We start from the raw sequence: 22872 nt of genomic DNA on the forward strand, positions 1-22872 counted from the left end.
GTCAATTCTAACGGCAGAGAGTGGTGTCTTGTTGGATTAGTATTCTGGACCACCTCCAAAACTAACAATTCAGTCAGAGGATGTGAGCACCCTGTAATGTACATCAATAATCCTGTATGCGTTGAGTATGTTCAATCATGGGAACACCAGCTACAGAGACACATAATGCTGCAAAACTTGAGAGAATGCTTTATTTATTATTTATTGTAGTTAGCAATGTATATTTCACTGTGGCCACAGGCCTATTATCAGTAATACAACAATTGCTTCATAATCCACACATGCTTACTGTATCAATGTTTACCGAATTGTTCTACTTTAGGGAAAGGACATAGTGTATCCCAGAAATTGGTTTAATCAATGTTGTTTCCACATAATTTCAACCCCCAAAAATCTATGTGATGAGGTTGAACCAACGTGGAAAACTGATTGGATTTGCAAAAAGTCATCAACATAATAGCATTTCGTATTTTCTTTCCACCCAACCTTTAACCTAAATCCAATGACATGGTGACAGTTTCTGTTGATTTCACTTTGAATTCACATTAGTTGACAACTCAACCAAATGTAAATCAAAACTAGACGTTGAAGTGACATCTGTTCCCAGTGGGTTGTTGTGGCTTGTCCTGTATCTGATCCATGTATTGGTTATCAATTGGTCAGGGGGACTGGAGGATCAAACTAAGTTAGCAAGGTTAGCAAATCAAAAAGGGACAGGTCCAGCTGTCCTCTAGTCAATACTTCACACTTTATTAACTACTGCATAGAGGATCTGTGTTTGCTCTTAAAGGGCTTTTACAAAGGGCCGCATGTGACTTCAATTGGGTAAAACGTATGTGATTGCCTTTTACCATAAAGTTACTATAGGCTGACGCCAGTGCAAAAGAGTAAACTATCAGTAAAAACATTGACTTTGAAACCCTAATTGCATGAGAGCTTTTGGTTTCAAGCTAGACTTGATTTCTATAAGAGCTACCCTCCCAGGACCACTCCCTATGGAGACCCTTAGTAATATGAAGTGCTGGCACTGCTGCTAACACACTCAGCTACTATTTATCCTAATCAGTGACATCCCTATACCCGGGAATTGTGTTCAAATGAACCCCTAGCTCGCCCCAGAAATAGCACATTAACCGGGACCCCATTTGTCATGGGTAAATTGAGGGTCAGTAAACGTCGCCTGTATCCTCTATTGGGGATCCAGGACATGCATCATAACGTTAGGAGAGAATGATAGATGAAGGGTAGCTGTCATACATTTGTCAGCGGGAAAGGAACATTATTTGCTAATTTCCCAAGCTGGGAAATGACAGATTGCTTCGTTTTCAGACCTTTGGTGAGCAGTTTGGTTTCTGTGTTATTAGCAAAAGTCAAGTGTTTTTTTTTTCTTCTCCCTATAAGGCTGACTGTAACGAGTGCCATTTATCTGATCTCACAGAGGGCTGCTATGTAACACACTGGGTCTGGGTGAAGGGTTTTGGATGATGCTGATGATGCCCCATACAGTGAGCATCTCTTGCCAGGTATGAGTTGAGGCTAGACAGCCTTGAAGGCTGATGAATCACAAAGTTTTCTTGTCAAGGTGACAGTATCGACTCCACTGCACCAGAATCTGACAAAATGGCTATACGGCAGTCATTCATCAACATAAGGACAAAGGGGTCATGGGTGATTCACTGAATACTGTTGGAGATCAAGACATGTCAGTCTGGTAGGGGATGGAAAATAAGGTCGTTAATACTGTATGTACCTTCAGAAAGTATTCATACCCCTTGACTTTTTCCACATTTTGTTGTGTTACAGCCTGAAGACAAAATTAATAAAAACATATATAATTCTCACCAACTACACATACAGTGGGAAGAATCTGATCTTCGTCGAGGTCACAACAATAGAGAAACACAGTCTGCTTACACTAATAACACACAAACAATTATAATTTTTCATGTCTTTATTGAACACACCGTGTAAACCTTCACAGTGCAGGGTGGGAAAAGTATGTGAACCCTTGTATTTAATAACAAGTTGACCCTCCTTTGGCAGCAATAACCTCAACCAAACGTTTTCTGTAGTTGCGGATCAAACCTGCACAACGGTCAGGAGGAATTTTGGACCATTCCTCTATACAAAACAGTTTCAGTTCCACAGTATTCTTGGGATGTCTGGTGTGAACCGGTCTCTTGAGGTCATGCCACAGCATCTCAATCATGTTGAGGTCAGGACTGGCTGGGCCATTCTGTTGTTGATTTACTTCTGTCTTTTGGGTTGTTGTCCTGTTGCATCACCTAACTTCTGTTGAGCTTCAATTGGTGGACAGATAGCCTTACATTCTCCTGCAAAATGTCTTGATAAACTTGGGAATTCATTTTTCCGTCAATGATAGCACGCTGTCCAGGCCCGGAGGCAACAAAGCAGCTCCAAACCAAGATGCTCCCTCCACCATACTTTACAGTTGGGCAGAGGTTTTGATGTTGGTGTGCTGTGCCTTTTTTTCTCCACACATAGTGTTGTATGTTCCTTCCAAACAACTCAGCTGTAGTTTAATCTGTCCACAGAATATTTTGCCAGTAGCGCTATGGAACATCCAGGTGCTTTTTTAGAGAACTCCAGTGCAGCAATGTTTTTTTGGGCAGCAGTGGCTTCTTCCATGATGTCCTCCCATGAACACCATTCTTGTTGAGTGTTTTATGTATTGTAGACTCGTCGACAGAGATGTTAGCATCTTTAGCTGACACAGGTTTCTTCTTAACCTCATTGAGCATTCTGTGCTGTGCTCTTGCAGTCATCTTTGCAGGATGGCCACTCCTAGGGAGAGTAGCAACAGTGCTGAAATTTCTACATTTATAGACAATTTGTCTTAACGTGGACTGACTTTTAGAGATACTTTTGTAACCCTTTCCAGCTTAATGCATGGTAACAATTCTTAATCTTAGGTCTTTCTGAGATCTCTTTTGTTCGAGACATGGTTCGCATTAGGCAATGCGTCTTGTGAATAGCAAACTCAAATTTTGTGAGTGTTTTTTATGGGGCAGGGCAGCTCTAACCAAAATCTCCAATCTCGTCTCATTGATTCGACTCCAGGTTAGTTGACTCCTGACTCCAATTAGCTTTTGGAGAAGTCATCAGCCTAGGGGTTCACATAATTTAAACATTCACAATGTAGGTTGGAAAAAGTGTGTGTTCAATATAAAAAAAGAACATTTGTGTGTTATTAGTTTATGCACACTGTGTTTGTTTATTGTTGTGACTTAGATGAAGGTCAAATCAAATGTTATGTCAAATGAATGCATAAATCCAGGTAATTGAAAAGGGTTCAAATACTTGTTCTTGCCACTGTAATACCCCATCATGACAATGTGAATTTATTGAAAATGAAATACAGAAATATCTAATTTACATAAGTATTCACACTCCGGAGTCAATACTTTGCAGAAGCACCTTTGGCAGCAATTACGGCTGAGTCTTTCTGGGTACGTCTCTAAGAGCTTTCCACGTCTGGATTGTACAATATTTGCCCGTTATTCTTTTCAAAATTCTTCAAGCTCTGTCAAATTGGTTGATTGGTTGATCATTGCTAGACAACTATTTTCAGGTCTTGCCATAGATTTCCAAGTAGATCTGTAACTCAGCCACTCAGGAACATTCATTGTTTTCTTGGTGACCAACTCCAGTGTAGGGCCTTGTGCTTTAGGTTATTGTCCTGCTGAAAGGTGAATTAATCTCCCAGTGTCTGGTGGAAAGCCGACTGAACCAGGTTTTCCTCTAGAATTTTGCCTGTGCTTAGCTCCATTACGTTTATTTTTTTATCCTGAAAAACTCCCCAGTCCTTAATGATTTCAAGCATATCCATAACATGATGCAGCCACCACTATGCTTGGAAATATGGAGCATGGTACTCAGTAATGTGTTGTATTGGATTTGTCCCAAACATAACACTTTGTATTCAGGACAAATAGTTAATTGCTTTGCCACATTATTTGCAGTATTACTTTAGTGCATGTTTTGGAATATTGTTATTCTGTAAAGGCTTCTTTCTTTTTCACTCTGTCAATTAGGTTTTGTGGAGTAACCACAGTGTTGTTGCTCCATCCTCAGTTTTCTCCTATCACAGCCATTAAACTCTGTAACTGTTTAAAAGTCACCATTGGCTCATGGTGAAGTCCCTGAGTTTCCTTCCATTTCGGCAACTGAGTTAGGAAGGACGCCTGTATCGTTGTAGTGACTGGGTGTATTGACACACCATCCAAAGTGTAATTAATAACTTCACTATGCTCAAAGGGATATGGTCTTTGTGGTTGAATCTGCGTTTACCTTACAGGTAATTGTATGTGTGGGGTACAAAGATGAGGTAGTCATAAAAAAATTATGTTAAACACTATTATTGAGCACAGAGTGAGTCCATGAAACTTATTATGTTACTTGTTAAACAAGTTTTACTCCTGAACTTATTTAGGCTTGCCATAAAAATAGGGTTGAATACTTATTGACTCAAGACCTTTCAGCTTATCATGTTTTATTAATTTGTAAACATTTCTAAAAACATTATTCCACTTTTACATTATGGGGTGTTGTGTGTAGGCCACTGACCAAAAAAATGTAATCCATGTTAAATCCAGGCTGTAACACAACAATATGTGGAAAAAGTCAAGGGGTGTGAGTACTTTCTGAAGGCACTGTATATTGTTAAAAGTAATGCTATCCTACACTGCAAAGCTCACAATTATGAACATTTATGTTGAGTGTTGATGTTTACTGTAATGCTTGTCAATCAATCAATCAATCAATCAAATGTATTTATAAAGCCCTTTTTACATCAGCCAATGTCACAAAGTGCTGTACAGAAACCCAGCCTAAAACCCCAAACAGCAAGCAATGCAGATCAAGATGCTATGCATTTTACATGTAATGCAATGAATATTGATGTGTACCTTGACTGACCTCTTTATCCTCACTCAGTTGAACAGAGATCCAAAGTGATATAGTCTTCAAATCTAAAATGAAGCCCTTTGCCGCACTCCAAGCAGAAATGGTTGGCTTTTGACAAAAAAACTGCAGTTCAGTAAACATGGACTCCTTTATCAAAGCACATCAGTCCGGGCCTTGTGCTGTTCAGTCTGTGTATCGGGTCTAACCTTACAGCTCCCCTCCGCCCTTCAGCCCAGACTCTCTTTGAAGTCCCGGATTTGGAGCAGATCAGATACAGAGCCTCCTCACGGTTTCCTCCCCTGCAGGGCAGGGTTTGGTAGCAGCTAGTCAGGGATGGGGTGTGGCCTAGACACACTGTAAGATTCACTGTAATCAAAGGCATTCACAGAGGTATGTAAACAATGTAAACAGATCTGTATAAGAGGGGCTTCCAATGGCATCTATTTTAACCTAAGAGTGTAGTGTAGTAATATGAGCAATGTATAGATAGCTGATGTTGCCATCACTGTTACTCAGTTCCCCTGTCTGTCTCATTTACAAGCCTGGTATTTAGCTGTAGCTCCTCATGAGTGACTGAGACACTCGTCACCTAGTTACACAGTCTCAGCCAGAGAGCCTTTGTGAACATGTGCAATGTTTCAGGAGAGGAAGGTCCTTTCGTCCAATTAGAGGGCTGACTTGACACACGCTTTCCCACTCCTTCGTTTTCAAGCAGTTTGTCAGGTAGACTTTGAGGAGCACACTGTGACATTATTTCACACAGTGGAATCATTAACAGTCCTGGGAAATCCTGCGCTGGAAAATGTATCGAAATAAGTGGCGGCAGATGAGCATGTGTTTTACCGCATTGCATCCCTCTGTAGAATGTACTGCAAGGAGTGGCTTTACAGTTTAAAGGATAGTATCAGTACAGGGGTGTTTCTCTGTAAGGATGATATGCCTATTCATTGATTTGGATTTAATTGGCACCTCTATAAATTGTACTGCATTGTTAGATACAGGGGTGGCAGGTAGACTAGCGATCAGAGAGGCGAGCCAGCAACTGGAGGGTTACTAGTTCCAATCCTGGGTCTGACGGGAGAAAACTGGTGGGAAGTGAGCTGGTATCAAATCCTAGATGCTATTGCGTGCCCTTGAGCAAGGCTCTTAACTTCACAGAACAACTACTCCACGGGTGCCCAGTGTGACCACCCTCTGCTCCAGCCTGTATATGTAGATGGGGTTGGAATAAAAGCAGAAGTCAAATACCAGTTGGACCTTGTGTACAATTGACGAATAAAGTGATCTTAATCTTAGATGATGTCTGTTTGGTAACTGTTCTCCATTTTGATATTCCTCACTAAGGCACAGTATTAGTCCTGTGCAGCAAGATAGATGAGGTTTCTCTCCTCCCTCCCCTCTGTGCCCCATTTTCACTATGTTCCACACCCAACGGGCTTTAAAAGAACTCCATCCCCATCCCCCTATTCCCCATCCCCACACACCCACTTCCACCACTGCCTTTGATTGAAATTCATCTCAAGTTTATTGAGAAATGAATGAGAGATGCTGCACCGTATTGACTTTGAGAGGATAACACAACTCATCTTGAATGAGGGGGAAAACGCAGCGGTAATTTAGCCATCATCGATTTGGCCCCGTCCATGTATTGATCTTCATTTTACAATATTAATTTGCGGCTGCAATCAGCTGTGAAGGGAGGCCATTTGATTTCTGTTGGACGGGAATGTGTGAAAGTCCCCCTCTATGTCCTTTGAGGCGGGTACCACTCACTTTAGATGTCATCGCAGGGGAGCGAACAGGTGTCTCCACTAATTTCCAATACAGAGAAAAAAGGGAATTTTGAGAGTATGGAATTGTGAACTGATACAGTACATCCCTTCCATTTAACCTGTGTTAATTAGATTTGATCTGTTGCAGAAGCAATATCTGGTGGAATTGTAACTGTCGCTTTATCTCGCTGTATGTATCAGCTCAAAGTTCATGAAATTTCAATGAACATTGATTTCTCTCTATTGATTCATCTTACCGGCAGATCTTTGAAATGTTAATTTCCTGCTCAACCTGAGACTCCTGGAGATGGAATAACTCCCAGTTAGCTTGGCTTGGATGGAGAGCATAATGGTCAGTGTTAAATGCACTGGTTTGGTTTGCTTGGGTTTGCCGTGAGTTAAGATTGGTTGGTTTGGTTTGAAGTTGGGTTCTGACTGTATGCTTCTTTTAGATCTCTCTCCACAGTGGAAATCTACAGTATATTACTGAACAGTGAGACCTCTAAATGCCTCATATTATCCCTGCAGCTGTATCACCTGTTTAAGTCTCCACCTATTTACCTTCAATAACACAGAGTGATATTGGCCTTTTTCATCCCTGTTTGATCCTATTCATCTCAGTAAAATTATGTAATTTCCTGTTGTGATTGTGATACTATCTGTGACCCATATCTGTGTTGCAGCTTTAAGATGATCTCAGGTGCCCATGAGGCTTCAGGTGGACACTATCACAAGTTACAAACTCACTAAAACTTAGTTCGCCTCGTTCTGTTTATCTGCTCCCCTTCCAACTCCCTCTACACCTCAGTATAATCTGTGGTAGAGGGAAAGAAAATAAAGACGTGTAGGACGAGTGGAGATAGGCTCCAAGCAGTTAAGGATAATTAGTAATAGCTGGCAAATGGCAACAAGGCTAGTATTTATCTCCAGGAAAGATAGAGTTGTCGTAATAACCAATAATGGCTGGCAAGAATGCTAGTGCTCTTTGCAAACTTCCATTCCAAGACCACAGACTTAACAAGGAACCATTTCCCTTAAATGTACTGCTTAGCTCAAACATTTTCCCCTGTTACTGACTGTTACTGCAAGCCAATACAGTACATGACTTCAGTACACTGCCACATACTGAGAGCATGCAGGCGTATTGCCATATAAGCATTTTCATCTGCCAACGGCGGCCATGTTACATTGCTCCTCTAGAGCGGTTACTCATGTCCTATTTCTAGAGTACATGGAGAAGGAGCAGTAGACCGTGCTCAGATGCATGTTTGGCCATCCATTCTGCATTTTAAGCAAAGACACTGGGCTCGGAGCCTTCTGGAGTGAATGTGTTAGGAGCATGAACGGATGACAGAGTAGATTAAGGGCATTAGATCAAAATACGATCGGGAAGTACACATGCCAGGGAGAGGAATTCCATTGAAATCCTGCCATAGATTGTGTGTGTGTGTGTGTGTGTGTGTGTGTGTGTGTGTAGTGCTTGAAATTAGATTTGATATGGTCACAGCTGCACACCAACTCATGCATTCAATTTTTTTTAAATTCTGAAACATGACCATTCACTCACTAGAGTGAGGAAATTACTGAAACATTCATAAAGTTTCCACTCAGCTTTTGCATCCAAAGAATGAACTCTGCTGGGCATTTCCATTTTTTAATCATGTGCATCCTATTCAAAAGTGACAGTAATTTTGCTTCTTTAGCTGTAAACTATACATCAAATAAAACGCTATAATGATTGGCATGACTTTATTGTTAAGTGCTAAACATTCTATTATGAACACAAAACAATTACAGCTTCTCATAAGTGATGAGGAAAATGCTAAGTTGAGCTAAACAAGGTGTTTCAAGCTGAATTGCAGGTTCAGAAGACGAGAACATTTTTATTGGTCTATTTCATTCACTTTTTTTCCACACTCTTTCTTTATTCTCGCTCTTTATAACTGGCAAAGTATTGAAATGCAGCCCTTGCCTTACCTCGCTGTGTCTCTTTCTCTCTAATTATCCGTGAGGTCAGTAGGCAAAATGGGGAAGAAGCCAGGAGATCAATACAAATTATCCCTGAGCAAACCAGTGCTGACAGTTTGAATTGCAGCATATGTTTACCCAAAATCAGGCAATTTATCTTAATATCAGCCGAGTAATGCAGCAGGGGTGAGAGGTCAGACAATCTCTCCACCTCATAATTACCCGCCTCTAAAACAGGAAAGTGGTATTGATTGGCCGCGGGCCGGGAAGCGGTCGTGACTGGAACGTGCCAGCCCCCCCCCACACACACCACCACACACTCTCCAGCCAGACTTCCACCCAGAGCAGGATTTATGGGATGTGTGTGGAGGGTTTCATGTTTCCTCACCGTGGCTGAGAACCCTCGCAGGGGGGCCAGCTCCCCTCCCTAGTCTACTCCAGCTCTCCTCTCCTCCTTAGCTTACCTCTCACAACACTGCACTGGGCTGGTAGAATGATGGAGATGAAGCTCATGCTAGCATGCATGCTGGCGGTCCAAGGGCATCCTAGAGTACAGAGCTACAATATACTAAAGGGTTAGAAGAAGGTGTTGGGAGGTAGGTACGTTGGGGGTGTTTGAGAGAGTATAGTGGTGTATGTATCGTAAAACGGAACTCAAGTTTGATTGTTAAGAAATCAACCTAAATTAGATGGAATTTATTCAACTCAAATATGATACATACTATAATACAATGTAATCATATATTTAATGTACAGAAATAATACAAGTGCTCAGTATATGTCGTCATCAGTCCTTATAGGATTATTGACAGTTTTTGTCTCTGTGTGTACATGGTCGACTACAGAACTGTCAACTCATCAACTGACAGCACCGTTTAGCGCTAATGCAAGTCTCCATCAGCTGTCAACGTCATTTGCATGAAATCGATAGCAGATGGAGGTCTGTGTCACCAATTTCATTACGCGGGGTTGTTACAAAGATCATCTCCATGATAGATGAGATTGCGACACGTCGACATGCACTGCTCATGGCCCAGAGTTGCACCCCAATCACAGAACCTTGAGACATGCTTTAATCCATATCTTAAAGTGCAAGAGATAAGAGACATCTTGTTTACTATCTGTGGTATGTGATGCTCATGTTCTAGGCCCCCTTTCCTCCTAGACGCCATAGTAGTTCAAGTAATTTAGTGTTTTCAAACAGAAATGATAGAGAATTAAACGTCAACTATGTTTAAATGTGTTTGACATATCAAGATGCTCAAAAAGGTTTTTCAAACTACATACTTCAGGATTACTGTAATTGTAAATACTTCCAAAATATGCATACTTCTCCTTTATTACCCTGGTTTTGTGGTGTAGCTAGCTACTGTATCTGTACCCAGCATGCCCGGCTGCAGTGTTGAGTGTAGTGTGTTGTGCAGTGTAGGCCCCAGCTGAGGCAGAGGACAGGAGAGCATGATGCATCACCCAGTGAGAGCCTACTGACAGCCGGGGATGATTGATGGCCTGATTATGGAGTGTTTTTTACAGATACACAATTTACATCACACTGGGCAGCGGGGTCTGGCAGGGCTACAACACACACACACACACACACACACACACACACACACACACACACACACACACACACACACACACACACACACACACACACACACACACACACACACACACACACACACACACACACACACACACATGCATGCGCCTTGCGGTGTGTACAGAAATAACAAAAGAAAGAGGGCAAAATCCCAGCTAGGGCCTTGTCATGTGAGATCAATACCACGGATCAATCCTTTATCATGGAGAAAATGGCGTTCCCTCACGCTCTAAAGCGGACCTTTGTCGTTCCGGGATGCATGATGAGATGTCAAATCAGATTTCCAGGAGTGTATGTTGTGACGGGCGGTGTGTGGTGTGTTTGGTTGTTGGAAGCTCACTTTATGTGGTCAACAGCCCTGTACCTGTCTAGCAACGATTTGGTAGGTTGTGTGTGCGTGTCTGTGGCTCCCTGGTCTGTATGTCAGTGGCTCTGGCTGTACGTTTGGCGTTTGCGTTTATGTCCTCTCGTGTTCAGCAGGTTCTGCGAGCCTTATTCCGTTAATGCTGAAATTACATGCTGAGTAATGAGTGATGGGCCAAATTACAGGCTGAACAATGAATAGAGGCAGGCAGCTCTTATTAGTCTCCACAGAAAGCCATTGATTTATGACGCACCGCCGCACTCGTCTGAGTTACTCTGCTGAAAATTATATCTACATTGAGAAGTGATGTTCTCTATTAAGTCGTTCCTTCCCCCGTTCCCCCTCCTCCCCCTTCCCTCTCTCCCTCCTCTCTCCTTCCTCCCCCCTGGCCTACGGGTGTACATGATTGTTTAGAATCAGTGAGCGCTGTAAGGAAGCCTTAAATTACCCATTATGACTGTCAGACATAAAACGCCTTAGTCTTACCAAAGTCTGGCTTATGATTCATTTACTTTGTGCCTCTGATTCATAGCCCAATACGGCTCGCTGCTCCAGATTACTATTTGAGGGGTGGGTGAGATTGATCGCTCTGTGTGATCTGCTGTAGTATTTCAGTAGAGCAGCGGGGTGGTACAGTAGGTGCAGCGTTGGAGTGACAGCAACTCACGCTAGATCAATTTGTGGACAGGCCTTTCACAGATTATTAAAGCTTGGTTTGATTAACACACCCCACTATGTCATTTGCACTCAATATTCCCTGGAAGATAAAAAGAAGAGCGCCCTGTGAGAGATATGCGACCTGCTCTAGACTGATGTACTGCATCATGTCATCATGGCTATTTTGCTCAATTAAAATGTACCTGGAACCAGGGGATTTGTGACACTTGTGACAGAGTATTCCCACTAGTTGCTGTGCATTGCAGACATTGGTTTATGGAGTAGTTATTTACTTCACTACACATTGTCTAACCATTGGATATTTATTTGTATTTTTTTAGCCCTCAATGAGCCAACCATCGACTATGGATTCCAGAGGCTGCAGAAGGTCATCCCCAGGCACCCGGGTGACCCTGAGAGGTTACCAAAGGTCAGTGTTACATCTCATCTTCACAAAAAACAGACAAAACAACACCACAGACACAACAAACCACACCATACACACACCAAAGCTGCTAACCCAACAACATCCTCAAAGACCAAGAAACAAAACAACATCAAAAGAAGTTCAAACCTTTTAACCAAATAGAAATACAATATACAAACACTCTGGTGCCTCCATCTAGCATTGATTTGGGATTGTATTGGTTTAGTGAGAAGCGAGAGAGGGAGGCATGCATGTGGTAAAATAGCTCAATCAGACATCTTTCCTCTCCAGTAGTCTGTGGAGATGATAATCTACTGGTCGTCTGGGCCATCATTACCCCACTCATGTTTTCCTTTCATTCTACACAGCTCCATTTGGTTTAATCTGTTGTTTACATGACTACGCTCGTAACCCCCCCCCCCCCCCATTTTAGTGTGGCTAATAAGGCCAGGGACACATTATAATGCGTTAGGTCTCACTGCTTTCCTTAGAACTCAGTAAAGGTATTGAAAGACTATTTATTTCCAAATGCTTGTGACACTTTTTTGGCATATTTCAACATGAAAACCAAACTACATATTTCAGCCACTCTTTGATTCCTTAGTATTTCGATTGACTCTGATAAAATCTATTACTGGGCTCATCTGATTGCGACCCTGCTAATTCCCATTGGGTATAACTGGCATTCCAGTTGCGTCAAGTGTAATATTATGACTGATTAGTTTGCACAGACTCCCTTGGCATGTAGTAAAGTGGTGACCACCTCAGAGTTTTAATATGACCATAAAGCCTTTTAAGACCTTATCTATTAAAGCCCAGCATGCAACACTGCAATATCATTAACGTCCAACGGACAATTTAATAAAGACCAGGCTGTGTGGTGTAGTATGGACACTGGGCTAAGTCAATGGGAAGATATACGACATCGCAGCCAGCAGTCTCTGGTGCACAATATGAAGTGTTTCAATTAGACTTTAGTCCCCGTGGAAAAACAACACCTGGACATGAAATGTTACTCTAATTTCAACAGAACATTTTGTAACCCAAAGGAAAGGTTCACTTAGTTTTTATGGCTGTGAGTTTCTCTCCAAGTCTCCCTGCCCTGGGTATCTATCTGTCTGCACACTCAATTTAGTCAGTACATCTACAAAAAAAGTCAAATCTACAATTTGAATATGACAAGGAATACAGTGATGCATACTTGTTTTACAGCATCCATTTTTTCTTCTTGGAGAACAAAATGCCTTTTGGCGATAAAACAATCTTTCACTCAGAATCTGAGATGAGTTTCCTCAGTGTGCTTACTTACTTAACATAGCAGGGTCTCCCCCCAGCCCTCACATGGCCCAAGCTCAGAGTGAAATGAAACCCTGCACTTCTAATAAACAATATACATATTTGATTTGCTCTCTAATGGACCCAAATATGGGGTTCAGGGGGCCAAGTAAATGATCCTACAGAGTGATTCATCATTGTTAAGCTTGCCATCGGAGGGTCGCCTCTCGGGTTCAACAGCAAATGTTCAATATAAGAGCCTCAGGCTAGCTAGCATGTACATTGTGAACGAGAAGAGATACTGCGTGAAGAGAAGAGACATTATGGGCTGCAGGTGAAGCGAAGAGACTCTATAAAAAGGAGATAAAGCTGGAGGAGGTGAAGTATGCATTAGCTGAAAGGCAAATCGACACCGGCCCCCCCTCCCTCAATGACTTCACCCTCCAGTTGATAATATTACGGCGCTATTGATTTCCACCAGCCTTTTCCCCAGGACCAGTAAGACACGTGGTAATTGTGAGGAGACAGAAAGCCAATATGGGCGTGCTCATGGATTGCAAGGGATGCACGCTAATATTGTTGCTACACTGAGAAAAAGGGGGGAAGTGTGCTCTGATTGAAGTTTACCTTGTAATTTTAAGACAACATTGCAGATGACAGACTGACCCTAAGGGACAAGCAGCGATATAAAAATCCAATGCAGAGTCCAGAGTGAATATGAAAGTAACAAGTGTGAACAGTCAAGTGATGCGAAAGGAGATTTGTTTGTGGGCATGGCGTTAAGTGAACAGAGACTTAGGAATTCACCCTCCTTTTTAAGATCTTGTTATAAAACAATTTGAGATTCCTCCCATAAAAAAAAATACAATTTATAATACCATTTTGTGCCCTGTGGCAGTAATGGACAAATAGACTAGATATCACATTGTAACACACTCAATTTCTCCTTTCTTCTGTAACAAATTAGATTCATTACAAAATTAAAAGCAGAAACTCAATATTGTTTTATTATTACATTGATTGCATTCGCTTCTCTCTTTTTCCCCCAAAATGAACACAAACCTATTCTTTTCCGAGAAAATAAATATTACAAATGTGTTCATGTCAAGCAATTATCCATGTATTTAAATGAATGTCTATTCTTGTGCTCTTTGAAGTACCTACATCTAATGGCCCTATCCTTCTGAATGTATTCATTACCTCAGGCTAGAGCTAACACAGTAATTGCCTTACAGTTTTATAATGGCATTACCACTCCAAGCTACATAACCTGGGCCCGCTTTTATTAACTGTGATAACATAAATACACAATCCTAGCTAATCTACCATGTGGAGAATCACATTTAGAAGGGTTTTAGGCTACCGTGTAAAACATGCAATACCTCAACATTTCTCAAGCCTTTGTCAGGTAACAACAGTTCATTTGATGGTTTTAATGGTGTCTAGATCTTGGCTGACCTGTGATCAGTTGTTGAGCATGTGTAAAACGTGTAGAACAAGGAATACCAGAAAAGCTGTCATGCCTTTGTCACAAAACAAGAGATCATCTACGGCTTTAATTGTTTTCAATTTAACATGGGGTTCTGATATGTCTGTCTCCATGACAAGAAAGCCAATTACATTTTATGCTGAAGCAGTATCCAGATTTACATGGAAATGCCCTCAGAACGCCATTCGGTGCTAATCGTATTCACAGCGTGAGCCGATACGCGTGAAAGTGTCTCGTCGGAAACAAAACAAACTCCTTGGTTGATTGGGTATCACACTTCCCATCATCCTCGGATATGACTAGGCTACCACTTAAGCATAGCCCTGCGAGTGAGCTTGGTTAGTTAAGACGCCACGCGGTAAACGACAGATTAAGGATGAGAGGCAATATCGTTTTCTCTCTTTTTTTCCAAGCTGTCCTTATGTTGCTGCTGCAAAGTACCATATGGACAAGGATGGAGAGGAGGTTTTCAGAGAATGAAACATGGCTTGCGAACGTGACAGTCTTAATTGCTTTAATTGTTGTTTGAAATTGAGAGGCATGTAGAAGATCTTCAAATATGATAGAATAGATTATTGGTAATTATTAACTGCAGGAAAAAGGAAAGAAAAAACACTTTGTCTCACTCATCGAGCAAGAGAGGAATCTGTTCTGCCTGATGAGAACACAGCAAGACAGCTGGTCCTCTCATTTAGTGAACCTGCTTCATGACAACCATAATTCTTTATTTGTATGCAAACTAGATGCATGCAACGTTGCGCATACACACCAATTTCAGAGGTAAATGCTCATTTTAAAGAGAGCCACCCATCCGGTAACTTGGTGGATTAAGCTCTATGTTTCTATAAGAGCATGGCACATGCTAGAAGTGGCTTCTACAGCGTTTCATCTTGATAAATCAAGGATTTTAGGAAGATATGGCTCTTCGGGATGAAAGGAGGCCCATACACACTCCATACACGCTCCATACGCGCTGCCTTAGAAACGCAGGCCAAGTCTTGGAGGCCGCTGTTTGAAGGCGCGATGGCTGTGTTTACATTCATTTACGGCAGCTGCCGTCTTAATCCCAGATTGCTATTGCCAAGTGATGGAACACTTCACACAAATTACTGAGGCCCGCGAAGGAAAACACGCAATGTGGGAAGAAAACAAGCGCCATCTGAGATGTTTCTAGTGACAGATTTGCATCGCTTTTAACCGGGGTTCTGACGGAAAGTCAACATACTGCTGCAATACAGCAGGTGACAGTAAAGAAGCATTCAAATAAAACACCACAGCAATAGCTCAAGCGTGTCTTTGTGAGAATAAATGCTCCTAAGTGGAGGAGATGCTTTTCCTAACATATTGCTTGGAGCATCACACTAAACAAAGCAGTGCTGTGCTCCATGAATGATTTCATTAAGTGCTCAATTCAAAGAGCAGATAAAAGCACACTAACACGCTCTATTCTGAAGTAGAGCAGGGAACAGGATCCAGGGCCAACTCCTTCTCAGTGTTAAGCACCAAAGCAACATGGCTAATCCTTATTGGTGAAGCAGGGACAAGCATGCAGACATGGATAAGAACACATCTCATGCATCCATGTCCCCGAGGCACAAGCACCCAGACTCTCGCTGGATGGGAAGTCATTTGTGAAGTCCTTTACAACAGCCAGTCAAAGAGGTTAATTGAAAAATGTCTTAATGTCATTACGGCAGAACTAGATTAACCCAAGCTAATTCACTTTATTGTTCTGAAGAAAGGAGACTCCAGTGCTGAACTCTTGTGCAAACGCGAGCCCTGAATTAGAGGGTGAGGTGTTGTTTTTAAGGCCTACGCTGGTTTAATTAAGAGATGGGACATTATTCATTGTTCCCAGTGGTTCTAGGAAGAGTTGGTGGCCTAATGCAGTGTTGGTGCCTCTCAATACAGGGTCACTTTTATTTAACCACCTAACAAATACCTCTTATTGTACATATATGTGTAAAAAAATAAAAAAGACTCTAATTGTTACATCCCATGTCATGGTGTTTGTTGAACAGTGTCATTGAACATAGTCTGCCATCAACATTTCAATAATGTCTGTCTTTCCTATTTTTTAAATCAGGAGGTATTGCTGAAGAGAGCAGCTGACCTTGTTGAAGCCTTGTATGGGATGCCCCACAATAACCAGGTATGCAGACTGACAGACACACACGTCTTACAGACAAACGAAGCTACCATAATGGATGACTGAGGGAGAGCAGCTCAATAACTCTTAACTTCTCCCTCCATGTTTCACAGGAGATCATTCTGAAGAGGGCAGCGGACATAGCGGAGGCCCTGTACAGCGTTCCCCGTAACCACAACCAGATCCCCTCTCTCGCCAACACAGCTTCCCACGGCATGATGGGAGTCAACTCCTTCAGCAGCCAGCTAGCAGTCAACGTGTCTGAGTCCCAGGGAAACGACCAGGGTAAGTGGAACTTATGCTTAGTGGTCAAGAATCATTCACAGTCAGCTAAGTAAGTCATGAATTAAATAATAAATTAATCCTTGAACCACCCCATCCTCCTCTTCTTCTTTGTTGGTAGGCTACAGCCGGAACACCAGCAGTGTGTCTCCACGAGGGTATATCACCAGCAGCACCCCACAGCAGTCCAGCTACAACTCTGTCAGTAACAGTATGAATGGCTACGGGAACTCTGGCATGTCCAACCTGGGAGTTTCCAGCTCCCCTGGGTTCCTCAACGGATCCTCTGCCAACTCTCCATATGGAAGTGAGTAGAGCTGCCATCTCAGACCTGTTCAGGAGGGAGCAAAGTTACACAATGTTCAGATGGAAATGTATTGTGTTAGACTTGTCTGTCAGGTAGCGAATCAGAATCATGTTAGACTCTATTCTTTACATTTCTATAGGCAATGTTCTGAACGTTTCACCTCACTGAATACAGCCCAGTTTAGTCCGATAGCATGTTCTTACCCCCCCACCCCAAACCCTGCCCCCCCATATCTTGTGTGCAGTTAAACAAAAGAGCGCCTTCGCCCCTGTGGTCCGACCCCAGGCCTCCCCACCCCCTTCCTGCACCAGCGCAAATGGCAACGGACTGCAAGGTGAGCCCCCCTCACCCCCTCATCCCTTCCCTTCGGACTACTGGGCAGATACCGCGGCTCATGCCTCTGTCCGGTTTGGTGAGGGACTAATCATTACAAATATGCATTTTAACAGTCTGCAATTTATTATTTACACCTTTGAGGTTACATTCAAATACACAAGCAAGCATGAGGGCACACACATGTAGACACACACACATGTACACACACACACACACACACACACACACACACAAACACACCAACATAAGCAGACATGCAAACACACCACACACACAACCCATCCAGTATAGCAAATTATATATTCCAAGGTCTAAGGACAACACCTTCCCAGACTTGTTTTAGTAATTATGTTTATTAGGTTTTGTGTGTGTCATGACCAACATGATTGCTTTGAAAACAAGCTTAGCCGTAGTGTGCGCCCCAAGATTAATAACATTGAGCTTAATGAAGTGGGAAATTAAAGTTCATCTTGCTACACGATCATACTTATTAATACATGTTGTGCAGAAATTAATGAGCAATGCCTTGCCATCATCTGTGCTGGCAAACTTAAAAGCATTCCAACCATGACACTACAAATACTCAATGATTTTTCATCCTGGCACTTTACTAGCCACCTAATTGTTCAAAATGTGTGAAATACTGAGTATATTAACTCTCTGTATAAGCTAGAGTTGCTAATGATATCCTAGCAGATGGTCTGGGTAAAAGAATGGAAACTACCTTTGATCTCTGTCTAAGCTTGTGGATAATGATTTTGAAATTGGAGTAGTGTAGTGACTGTGGAAATAAGAGTGAAATGCAGTGGCTCCATCTTCAGTATGGAGAATGGTTGAGTCTGAGGGGAGTCAGATCAGTCTGAGGGGAGTCAGCTGAGTCTGAGGGGAGTCAGATGAGTCTGAGGGGAGTCAGATCAGTCTGAGGGGAGTCAGCTGAGTCTGAGGGGAGTCAGCTGAGTCTGAGGGGAGTCAGCTGAGTCTGAGGTGAGTCAGCTGAGTCTGAGGGGAGTCAGATCAGTCAGGGGAGTCAGCTGAGTCTGAGGGGAGTCAGCTGAGTCTGAGGGGAGTCAGATCAGTCTGAGGGGAGTCAGCTGAGTCTGAGGGGAGTCAGCTGAGTCTGAGGGGAGTCAGATCAGTCTGAGGGGAGTCAGATCAGTCAGGGGAGTCAGCTGAGTCTGAGGGGAGTCAGCTGAGTCTGAAGGAGTCAGCTGAGTCTTTGGGGAGTCAGCTGAATTTGAGGGGAGTCAGCTGAATTTGATGGGTCAGTTGAGTCTGAGGGGAGTCAGCTGAGTCTGATCAGCCTGAGGGGAGTCAGCTGAGTCTGAGGGGAGTGAGATCAGCCTGAGGGGAGTCAGTTGAGTCCTTAAGTGACGAAAAGCACAGCATTGTGGGTAGTGGCATGTTGTTGTTCCATGGTCGGCAGGGCCGTCTCTCCTAGGAGTCACTGTTTGCCATTACCTCAACACCAGGAGGAATATCACACGTAGCCACGCTGGCCTGCTGGGGCCTGAAATGTCAGAGCAAGAGGGAGGCTTTTAAAACGATCCTGTTAGAGAGGTTTGCACTCAGACATGCACAGACACACCACACATACACACGCACGCATCACACAGACGCACATGCACACATACACACAGTCTCACATACAACATCATAACTTAACATCTGTTTTAAAGTTCCAAAATGTAAATAGCTAAATGTTTTGCTTATCCAATTGAATACATTGGAAAGGGTGAATTTGCTGAATACAATTTCTCTCTCTCTCTTTTCCAGCTATGTCCGGTCTGGTTGTACCTCCAATGTAAATGCACTTTCATCTTCTCAAGCACCAATCTTCTCACCACGATACAGGACACCCCTTTATCACACAGCAAAGACACTGGCGTAATCTAAAATACTGAGGATATAGTCAACATCTTATTCTGTTTTTAATGAAGATTCAAAACATGATTTTCTTTTAAAAGACTATTTCAAGAGTTAAAATTTGGACATTTGGACTAAACATTTCATTAGGAACTCAACAATTGTAGCTTTTTTCCCTCATTTTTTTCTCTCCATTTGATCAACCTGGAAGAAGACAAAGGACGATGGAGTGAACGTTTTGCATACCTATCGGGTTGAACTTGGGCTTTGTCCAGTGAACCATATACTGGAAGAAAGTCTGTGGACTCATCATTTGGTTTTAATGTAAACACTGATGTACATTTACCTATGAACTTGTTTGCCTCAGAAAATGTTTTTTTTTGTTTTAACTCTCTTTCAATAGATTCACAATTGTGTGTCTTTATAATGTGACTTTTTTGTATTTTTATGTGTGAGAAAATACAGTGGGGCCAAGAAGGTTTAAGATTTTCAACTGGAAAATATATGAGATATATAATGTAGAAATCAATCATAAAATACAGCAAATGCAAGTAAATGGGTGGGGCTGGGTGGGTGGGTAAGATTGTGTCATGTTTCATTCATACATCTTAAATTAAATGAGTAATTTATTGTAGCTAGAAATTCATCTTCGAAAGTGAAAATGATCTTGGATTCAATAAGTACACTGGCGTACATAGAACGCCTGGCTAGAGCTTCCTTTTAAGCAAGTGTGTTTTGCCACGTTTATTTTGACTTTTTTGCTAGCACTGTATATTAATGCATTCCTAGGCTACTGTGAAGTCTGTTTCTTGTTGAAGAGGGCCATCCTCTTCCTTCTAGCTCCAAATCCCCTTATGTGTTTTATATGTGGTTATAAACTTGTAGAATATTGTGAGATTGCCAAAATTGTGCTAAATATTTATGCATCTGTCTTTTTTTCCCCATGTTATTTTAGATCAACAACATTTAAAGCAAAATTAACTCCATCTAAAATGGAAAGTAGTTCATTGTCATATTTCCGTTCCAATACACACTTGCGCTCACTTGAGGGAAATTTTGTAACATATCAACTATAAATATTGTATTTATCTCTGATATTTTGTATATTGCTTTTCATTATGTATGTATTAATTGTCATGCCCTTAATAGTGATGCAGCACAGAATTTCAGCCAAGAACTGTTGCCTTCATGTTTTTTTTTGTATTTGATAAAATGCGATGTCCATATATTTCACATGTATCTTCAGAGTTTTGTTACTCTGTCAAGACTCTCTGTCCATTTTTTAAAAGGGAAGTCAAACTTCATTGTTTATTTTTATATTGATTTTAAATTATCTATACAGACCATTTTTGGAGAAAACTTTGTTGGTTGTATTGTCAAATAAATAGTTTGTGACCCATATGATAGTTGTTAAGATACAATAGAAACAATGTGCATGAGGGACAACCTTGGAGGAAGGGACTCCATTTGTGGTAGTATTTTCTTTCTGTTTTGTAGAATGTATACAAGTCACTTTTACTCACCACTTATGACTCTGCCACATAGCTTAAATGTGTTTACAGGGAACAAAAATTCAAAATGTCAAAATTTGGAATGGAAACAGAAATGAACAAGTCATGTTTTATTAAAATTTTCAGTAAAAAAAAACAACAAAAAAACTTGCTACTGCCTGTGGATTTCTTCAGTTGTTTCCTTTACCTGAAATACAACAGCAAAAGACAATGATAAAATACAGAGAACACTTTCGTACATGAAACCTTGGATTGCCCCTGTAAGAACCAGGGATGTCCACTCTCTCCATGGTAGTTTCTAGCCTTTAGATTCAGAAACAGGTTAATAGAACAGAACTGCACACAGATTTCTTTTGACAATTTTTGGGGAAGATTAGAAATACGTTTTAAAAGAAACTTAAAACGTATTTCTAATCTTCCCTAAATAGTCAACAACAAATCTCTGTGGGGTTCTGTTTTACTCTATTGACACAGCAATTTGACTTTGAGGCACATTCCTTTTGATCTTTATATCGGCATGGCTCTCTACTGCCATGCTTTAAAATAGCCTGTTAAATGCATTGTAGCCTTTCATAAATGGCGTGAGCTTTTTATTCAAAGCACCCTAAAGAGGCTCCATTAAAATCCCTCATTTCATTGCATTAGGCCGCCTAGTTAATAAAGAATCAATACATTGAAAGAGCAAGGTTATCCTTTGTCTATAAGGGGTTGGTATTGTTTTGAAACTCATAGTTTGAACTCTGAAAGGGGGCCCTGTGAAATCTATACTCATCAAGTGGGTCAAACAGAGATAGAGAAGCGACGGGGAAGAATAGCACCTCTCCTGTAAAACAACTAAACATCTTATCTGGATTTCTGAGTGGTCCTGGAGACCAGGTCACAAAATGTCAATTTCTCATCAAGGCAACAGTGTCCATGACCATCTCACCCTATAATCACGTTTAAGTGAATGCAAGTTGAGCAGGAATCAGCAAATCCCAGTTTATTATGCCAGCGGAATGCATAGATGTCATGGCACATAAGATAATGCAGGTGATGCTGATAGTGTGAGGTCAGATACACCAGAGAATGATACTGCTATTTCCACTGCGATCGCTGTGTGCGTCAAAAGATTCCCTTGTTAATCTGACGTGTCTGATAACAATAGTCACATATCTGCTTCCTGATGTAGTATTATTTGTTTCTGGCCTTTTCTCTCTTCAAAAATGTGAAAACCTAGTTAAAAGGAAGAACTCCATCCATCTATTCCATATAAACAGTTGTTATCATTTCTTGTCCTAGCATACATTAAGTGTTATATTTACAGTATGTCTGGGATGGGCAACTTTGATGGGGGTGGGGCCTCAAAAAAACGGAAATCATCGTAGGGGCCGCAGTGGCTCATGGGTTGAAATTGCACTTTATGTATTCTATTATTCTAACTCTCAACAGTAAGTTGAGACCCCGACTGGCCTACAAAAGGGGGGTCGCAGGCTGCCAGTTGCCCATCCCTTATCTATGTCTATCAATGAACAATGATTTAATGTGCATCTGAGTCCTTTAATAGTAGGATAACAAACATTTTGGTGCATGCCCAGTAATGCCAGGCAGGAATATACTAATGCTTGGAAATCAAACCAGGCTCTCTCTGTACCAAAAGCCAGTCCATAGCCACAACACTCAATCACAGTGAGAGCCTCTTTATTGGAGAACTCTAATGGCCTGGCCGCCCTCCACCATGCTCTTAATGTGTGCATTCAATATTTATAAATCCTGAGTCAATAACGCCCTATAACCAGGGCCTGTCAGACACCCACACTCTCCAACACAGGCTGGGGTCAAGAGGTCATGCAATCAAAGGAGGCCAAGGCTCACCACATCCATACAGTATGTTGCTACTCTTATCAAGACTTTCCTCAGTAGTGGTTATCTGTCAAAGGAGAGAAATCTTAACAGCTCAC

The 22872-nt window shown here is 41.7% G+C and overlaps 1 protein-coding gene across 10 annotated transcripts in view; it reads left to right on the forward strand.

Moving 5' to 3' along the window:
* Window positions 1-21079, forward strand: part of ebf3a (EBF transcription factor 3a) — a 73916-nt gene extending 52837 nt beyond the window's left edge. For 6 of the 10 annotated variants that reach the window (XM_036985186.1, XM_036985192.1, XM_036985200.1 and 3 more), the window contains exons 11-16: window positions 11635-11723; window positions 16571-16636; window positions 16747-16918; window positions 17037-17222; window positions 17467-17634; window positions 19332-21079. In XM_036985186.1, the coding sequence (XP_036841081.1) occupies window positions 11635-11723; window positions 16571-16636; window positions 16747-16918; window positions 17037-17222; window positions 17467-17634; window positions 19332-19363 (713 nt within the window). In that variant the 3' untranslated portion in view covers window positions 19364-21079. The remainder of the gene's footprint in view (window positions 1-11634; window positions 11724-16570; window positions 16637-16746; window positions 16919-17036; window positions 17223-17466; window positions 17635-19331) is intronic. The other 4 variants (XM_036985213.1, XM_021611357.2, XM_021611363.2 and 1 more) reach the window with 2 other exon arrangements.
* The last annotated feature ends 1793 nt before the right edge of the window (window positions 21080-22872 follow it).

Source organism: Oncorhynchus mykiss, chromosome 1, assembly GCF_013265735.2.
Source record: "Oncorhynchus mykiss isolate Arlee chromosome 1, USDA_OmykA_1.1, whole genome shotgun sequence".
Lineage (NCBI taxonomy): Eukaryota > Metazoa > Chordata > Actinopteri > Salmoniformes > Salmonidae > Oncorhynchus > Oncorhynchus mykiss.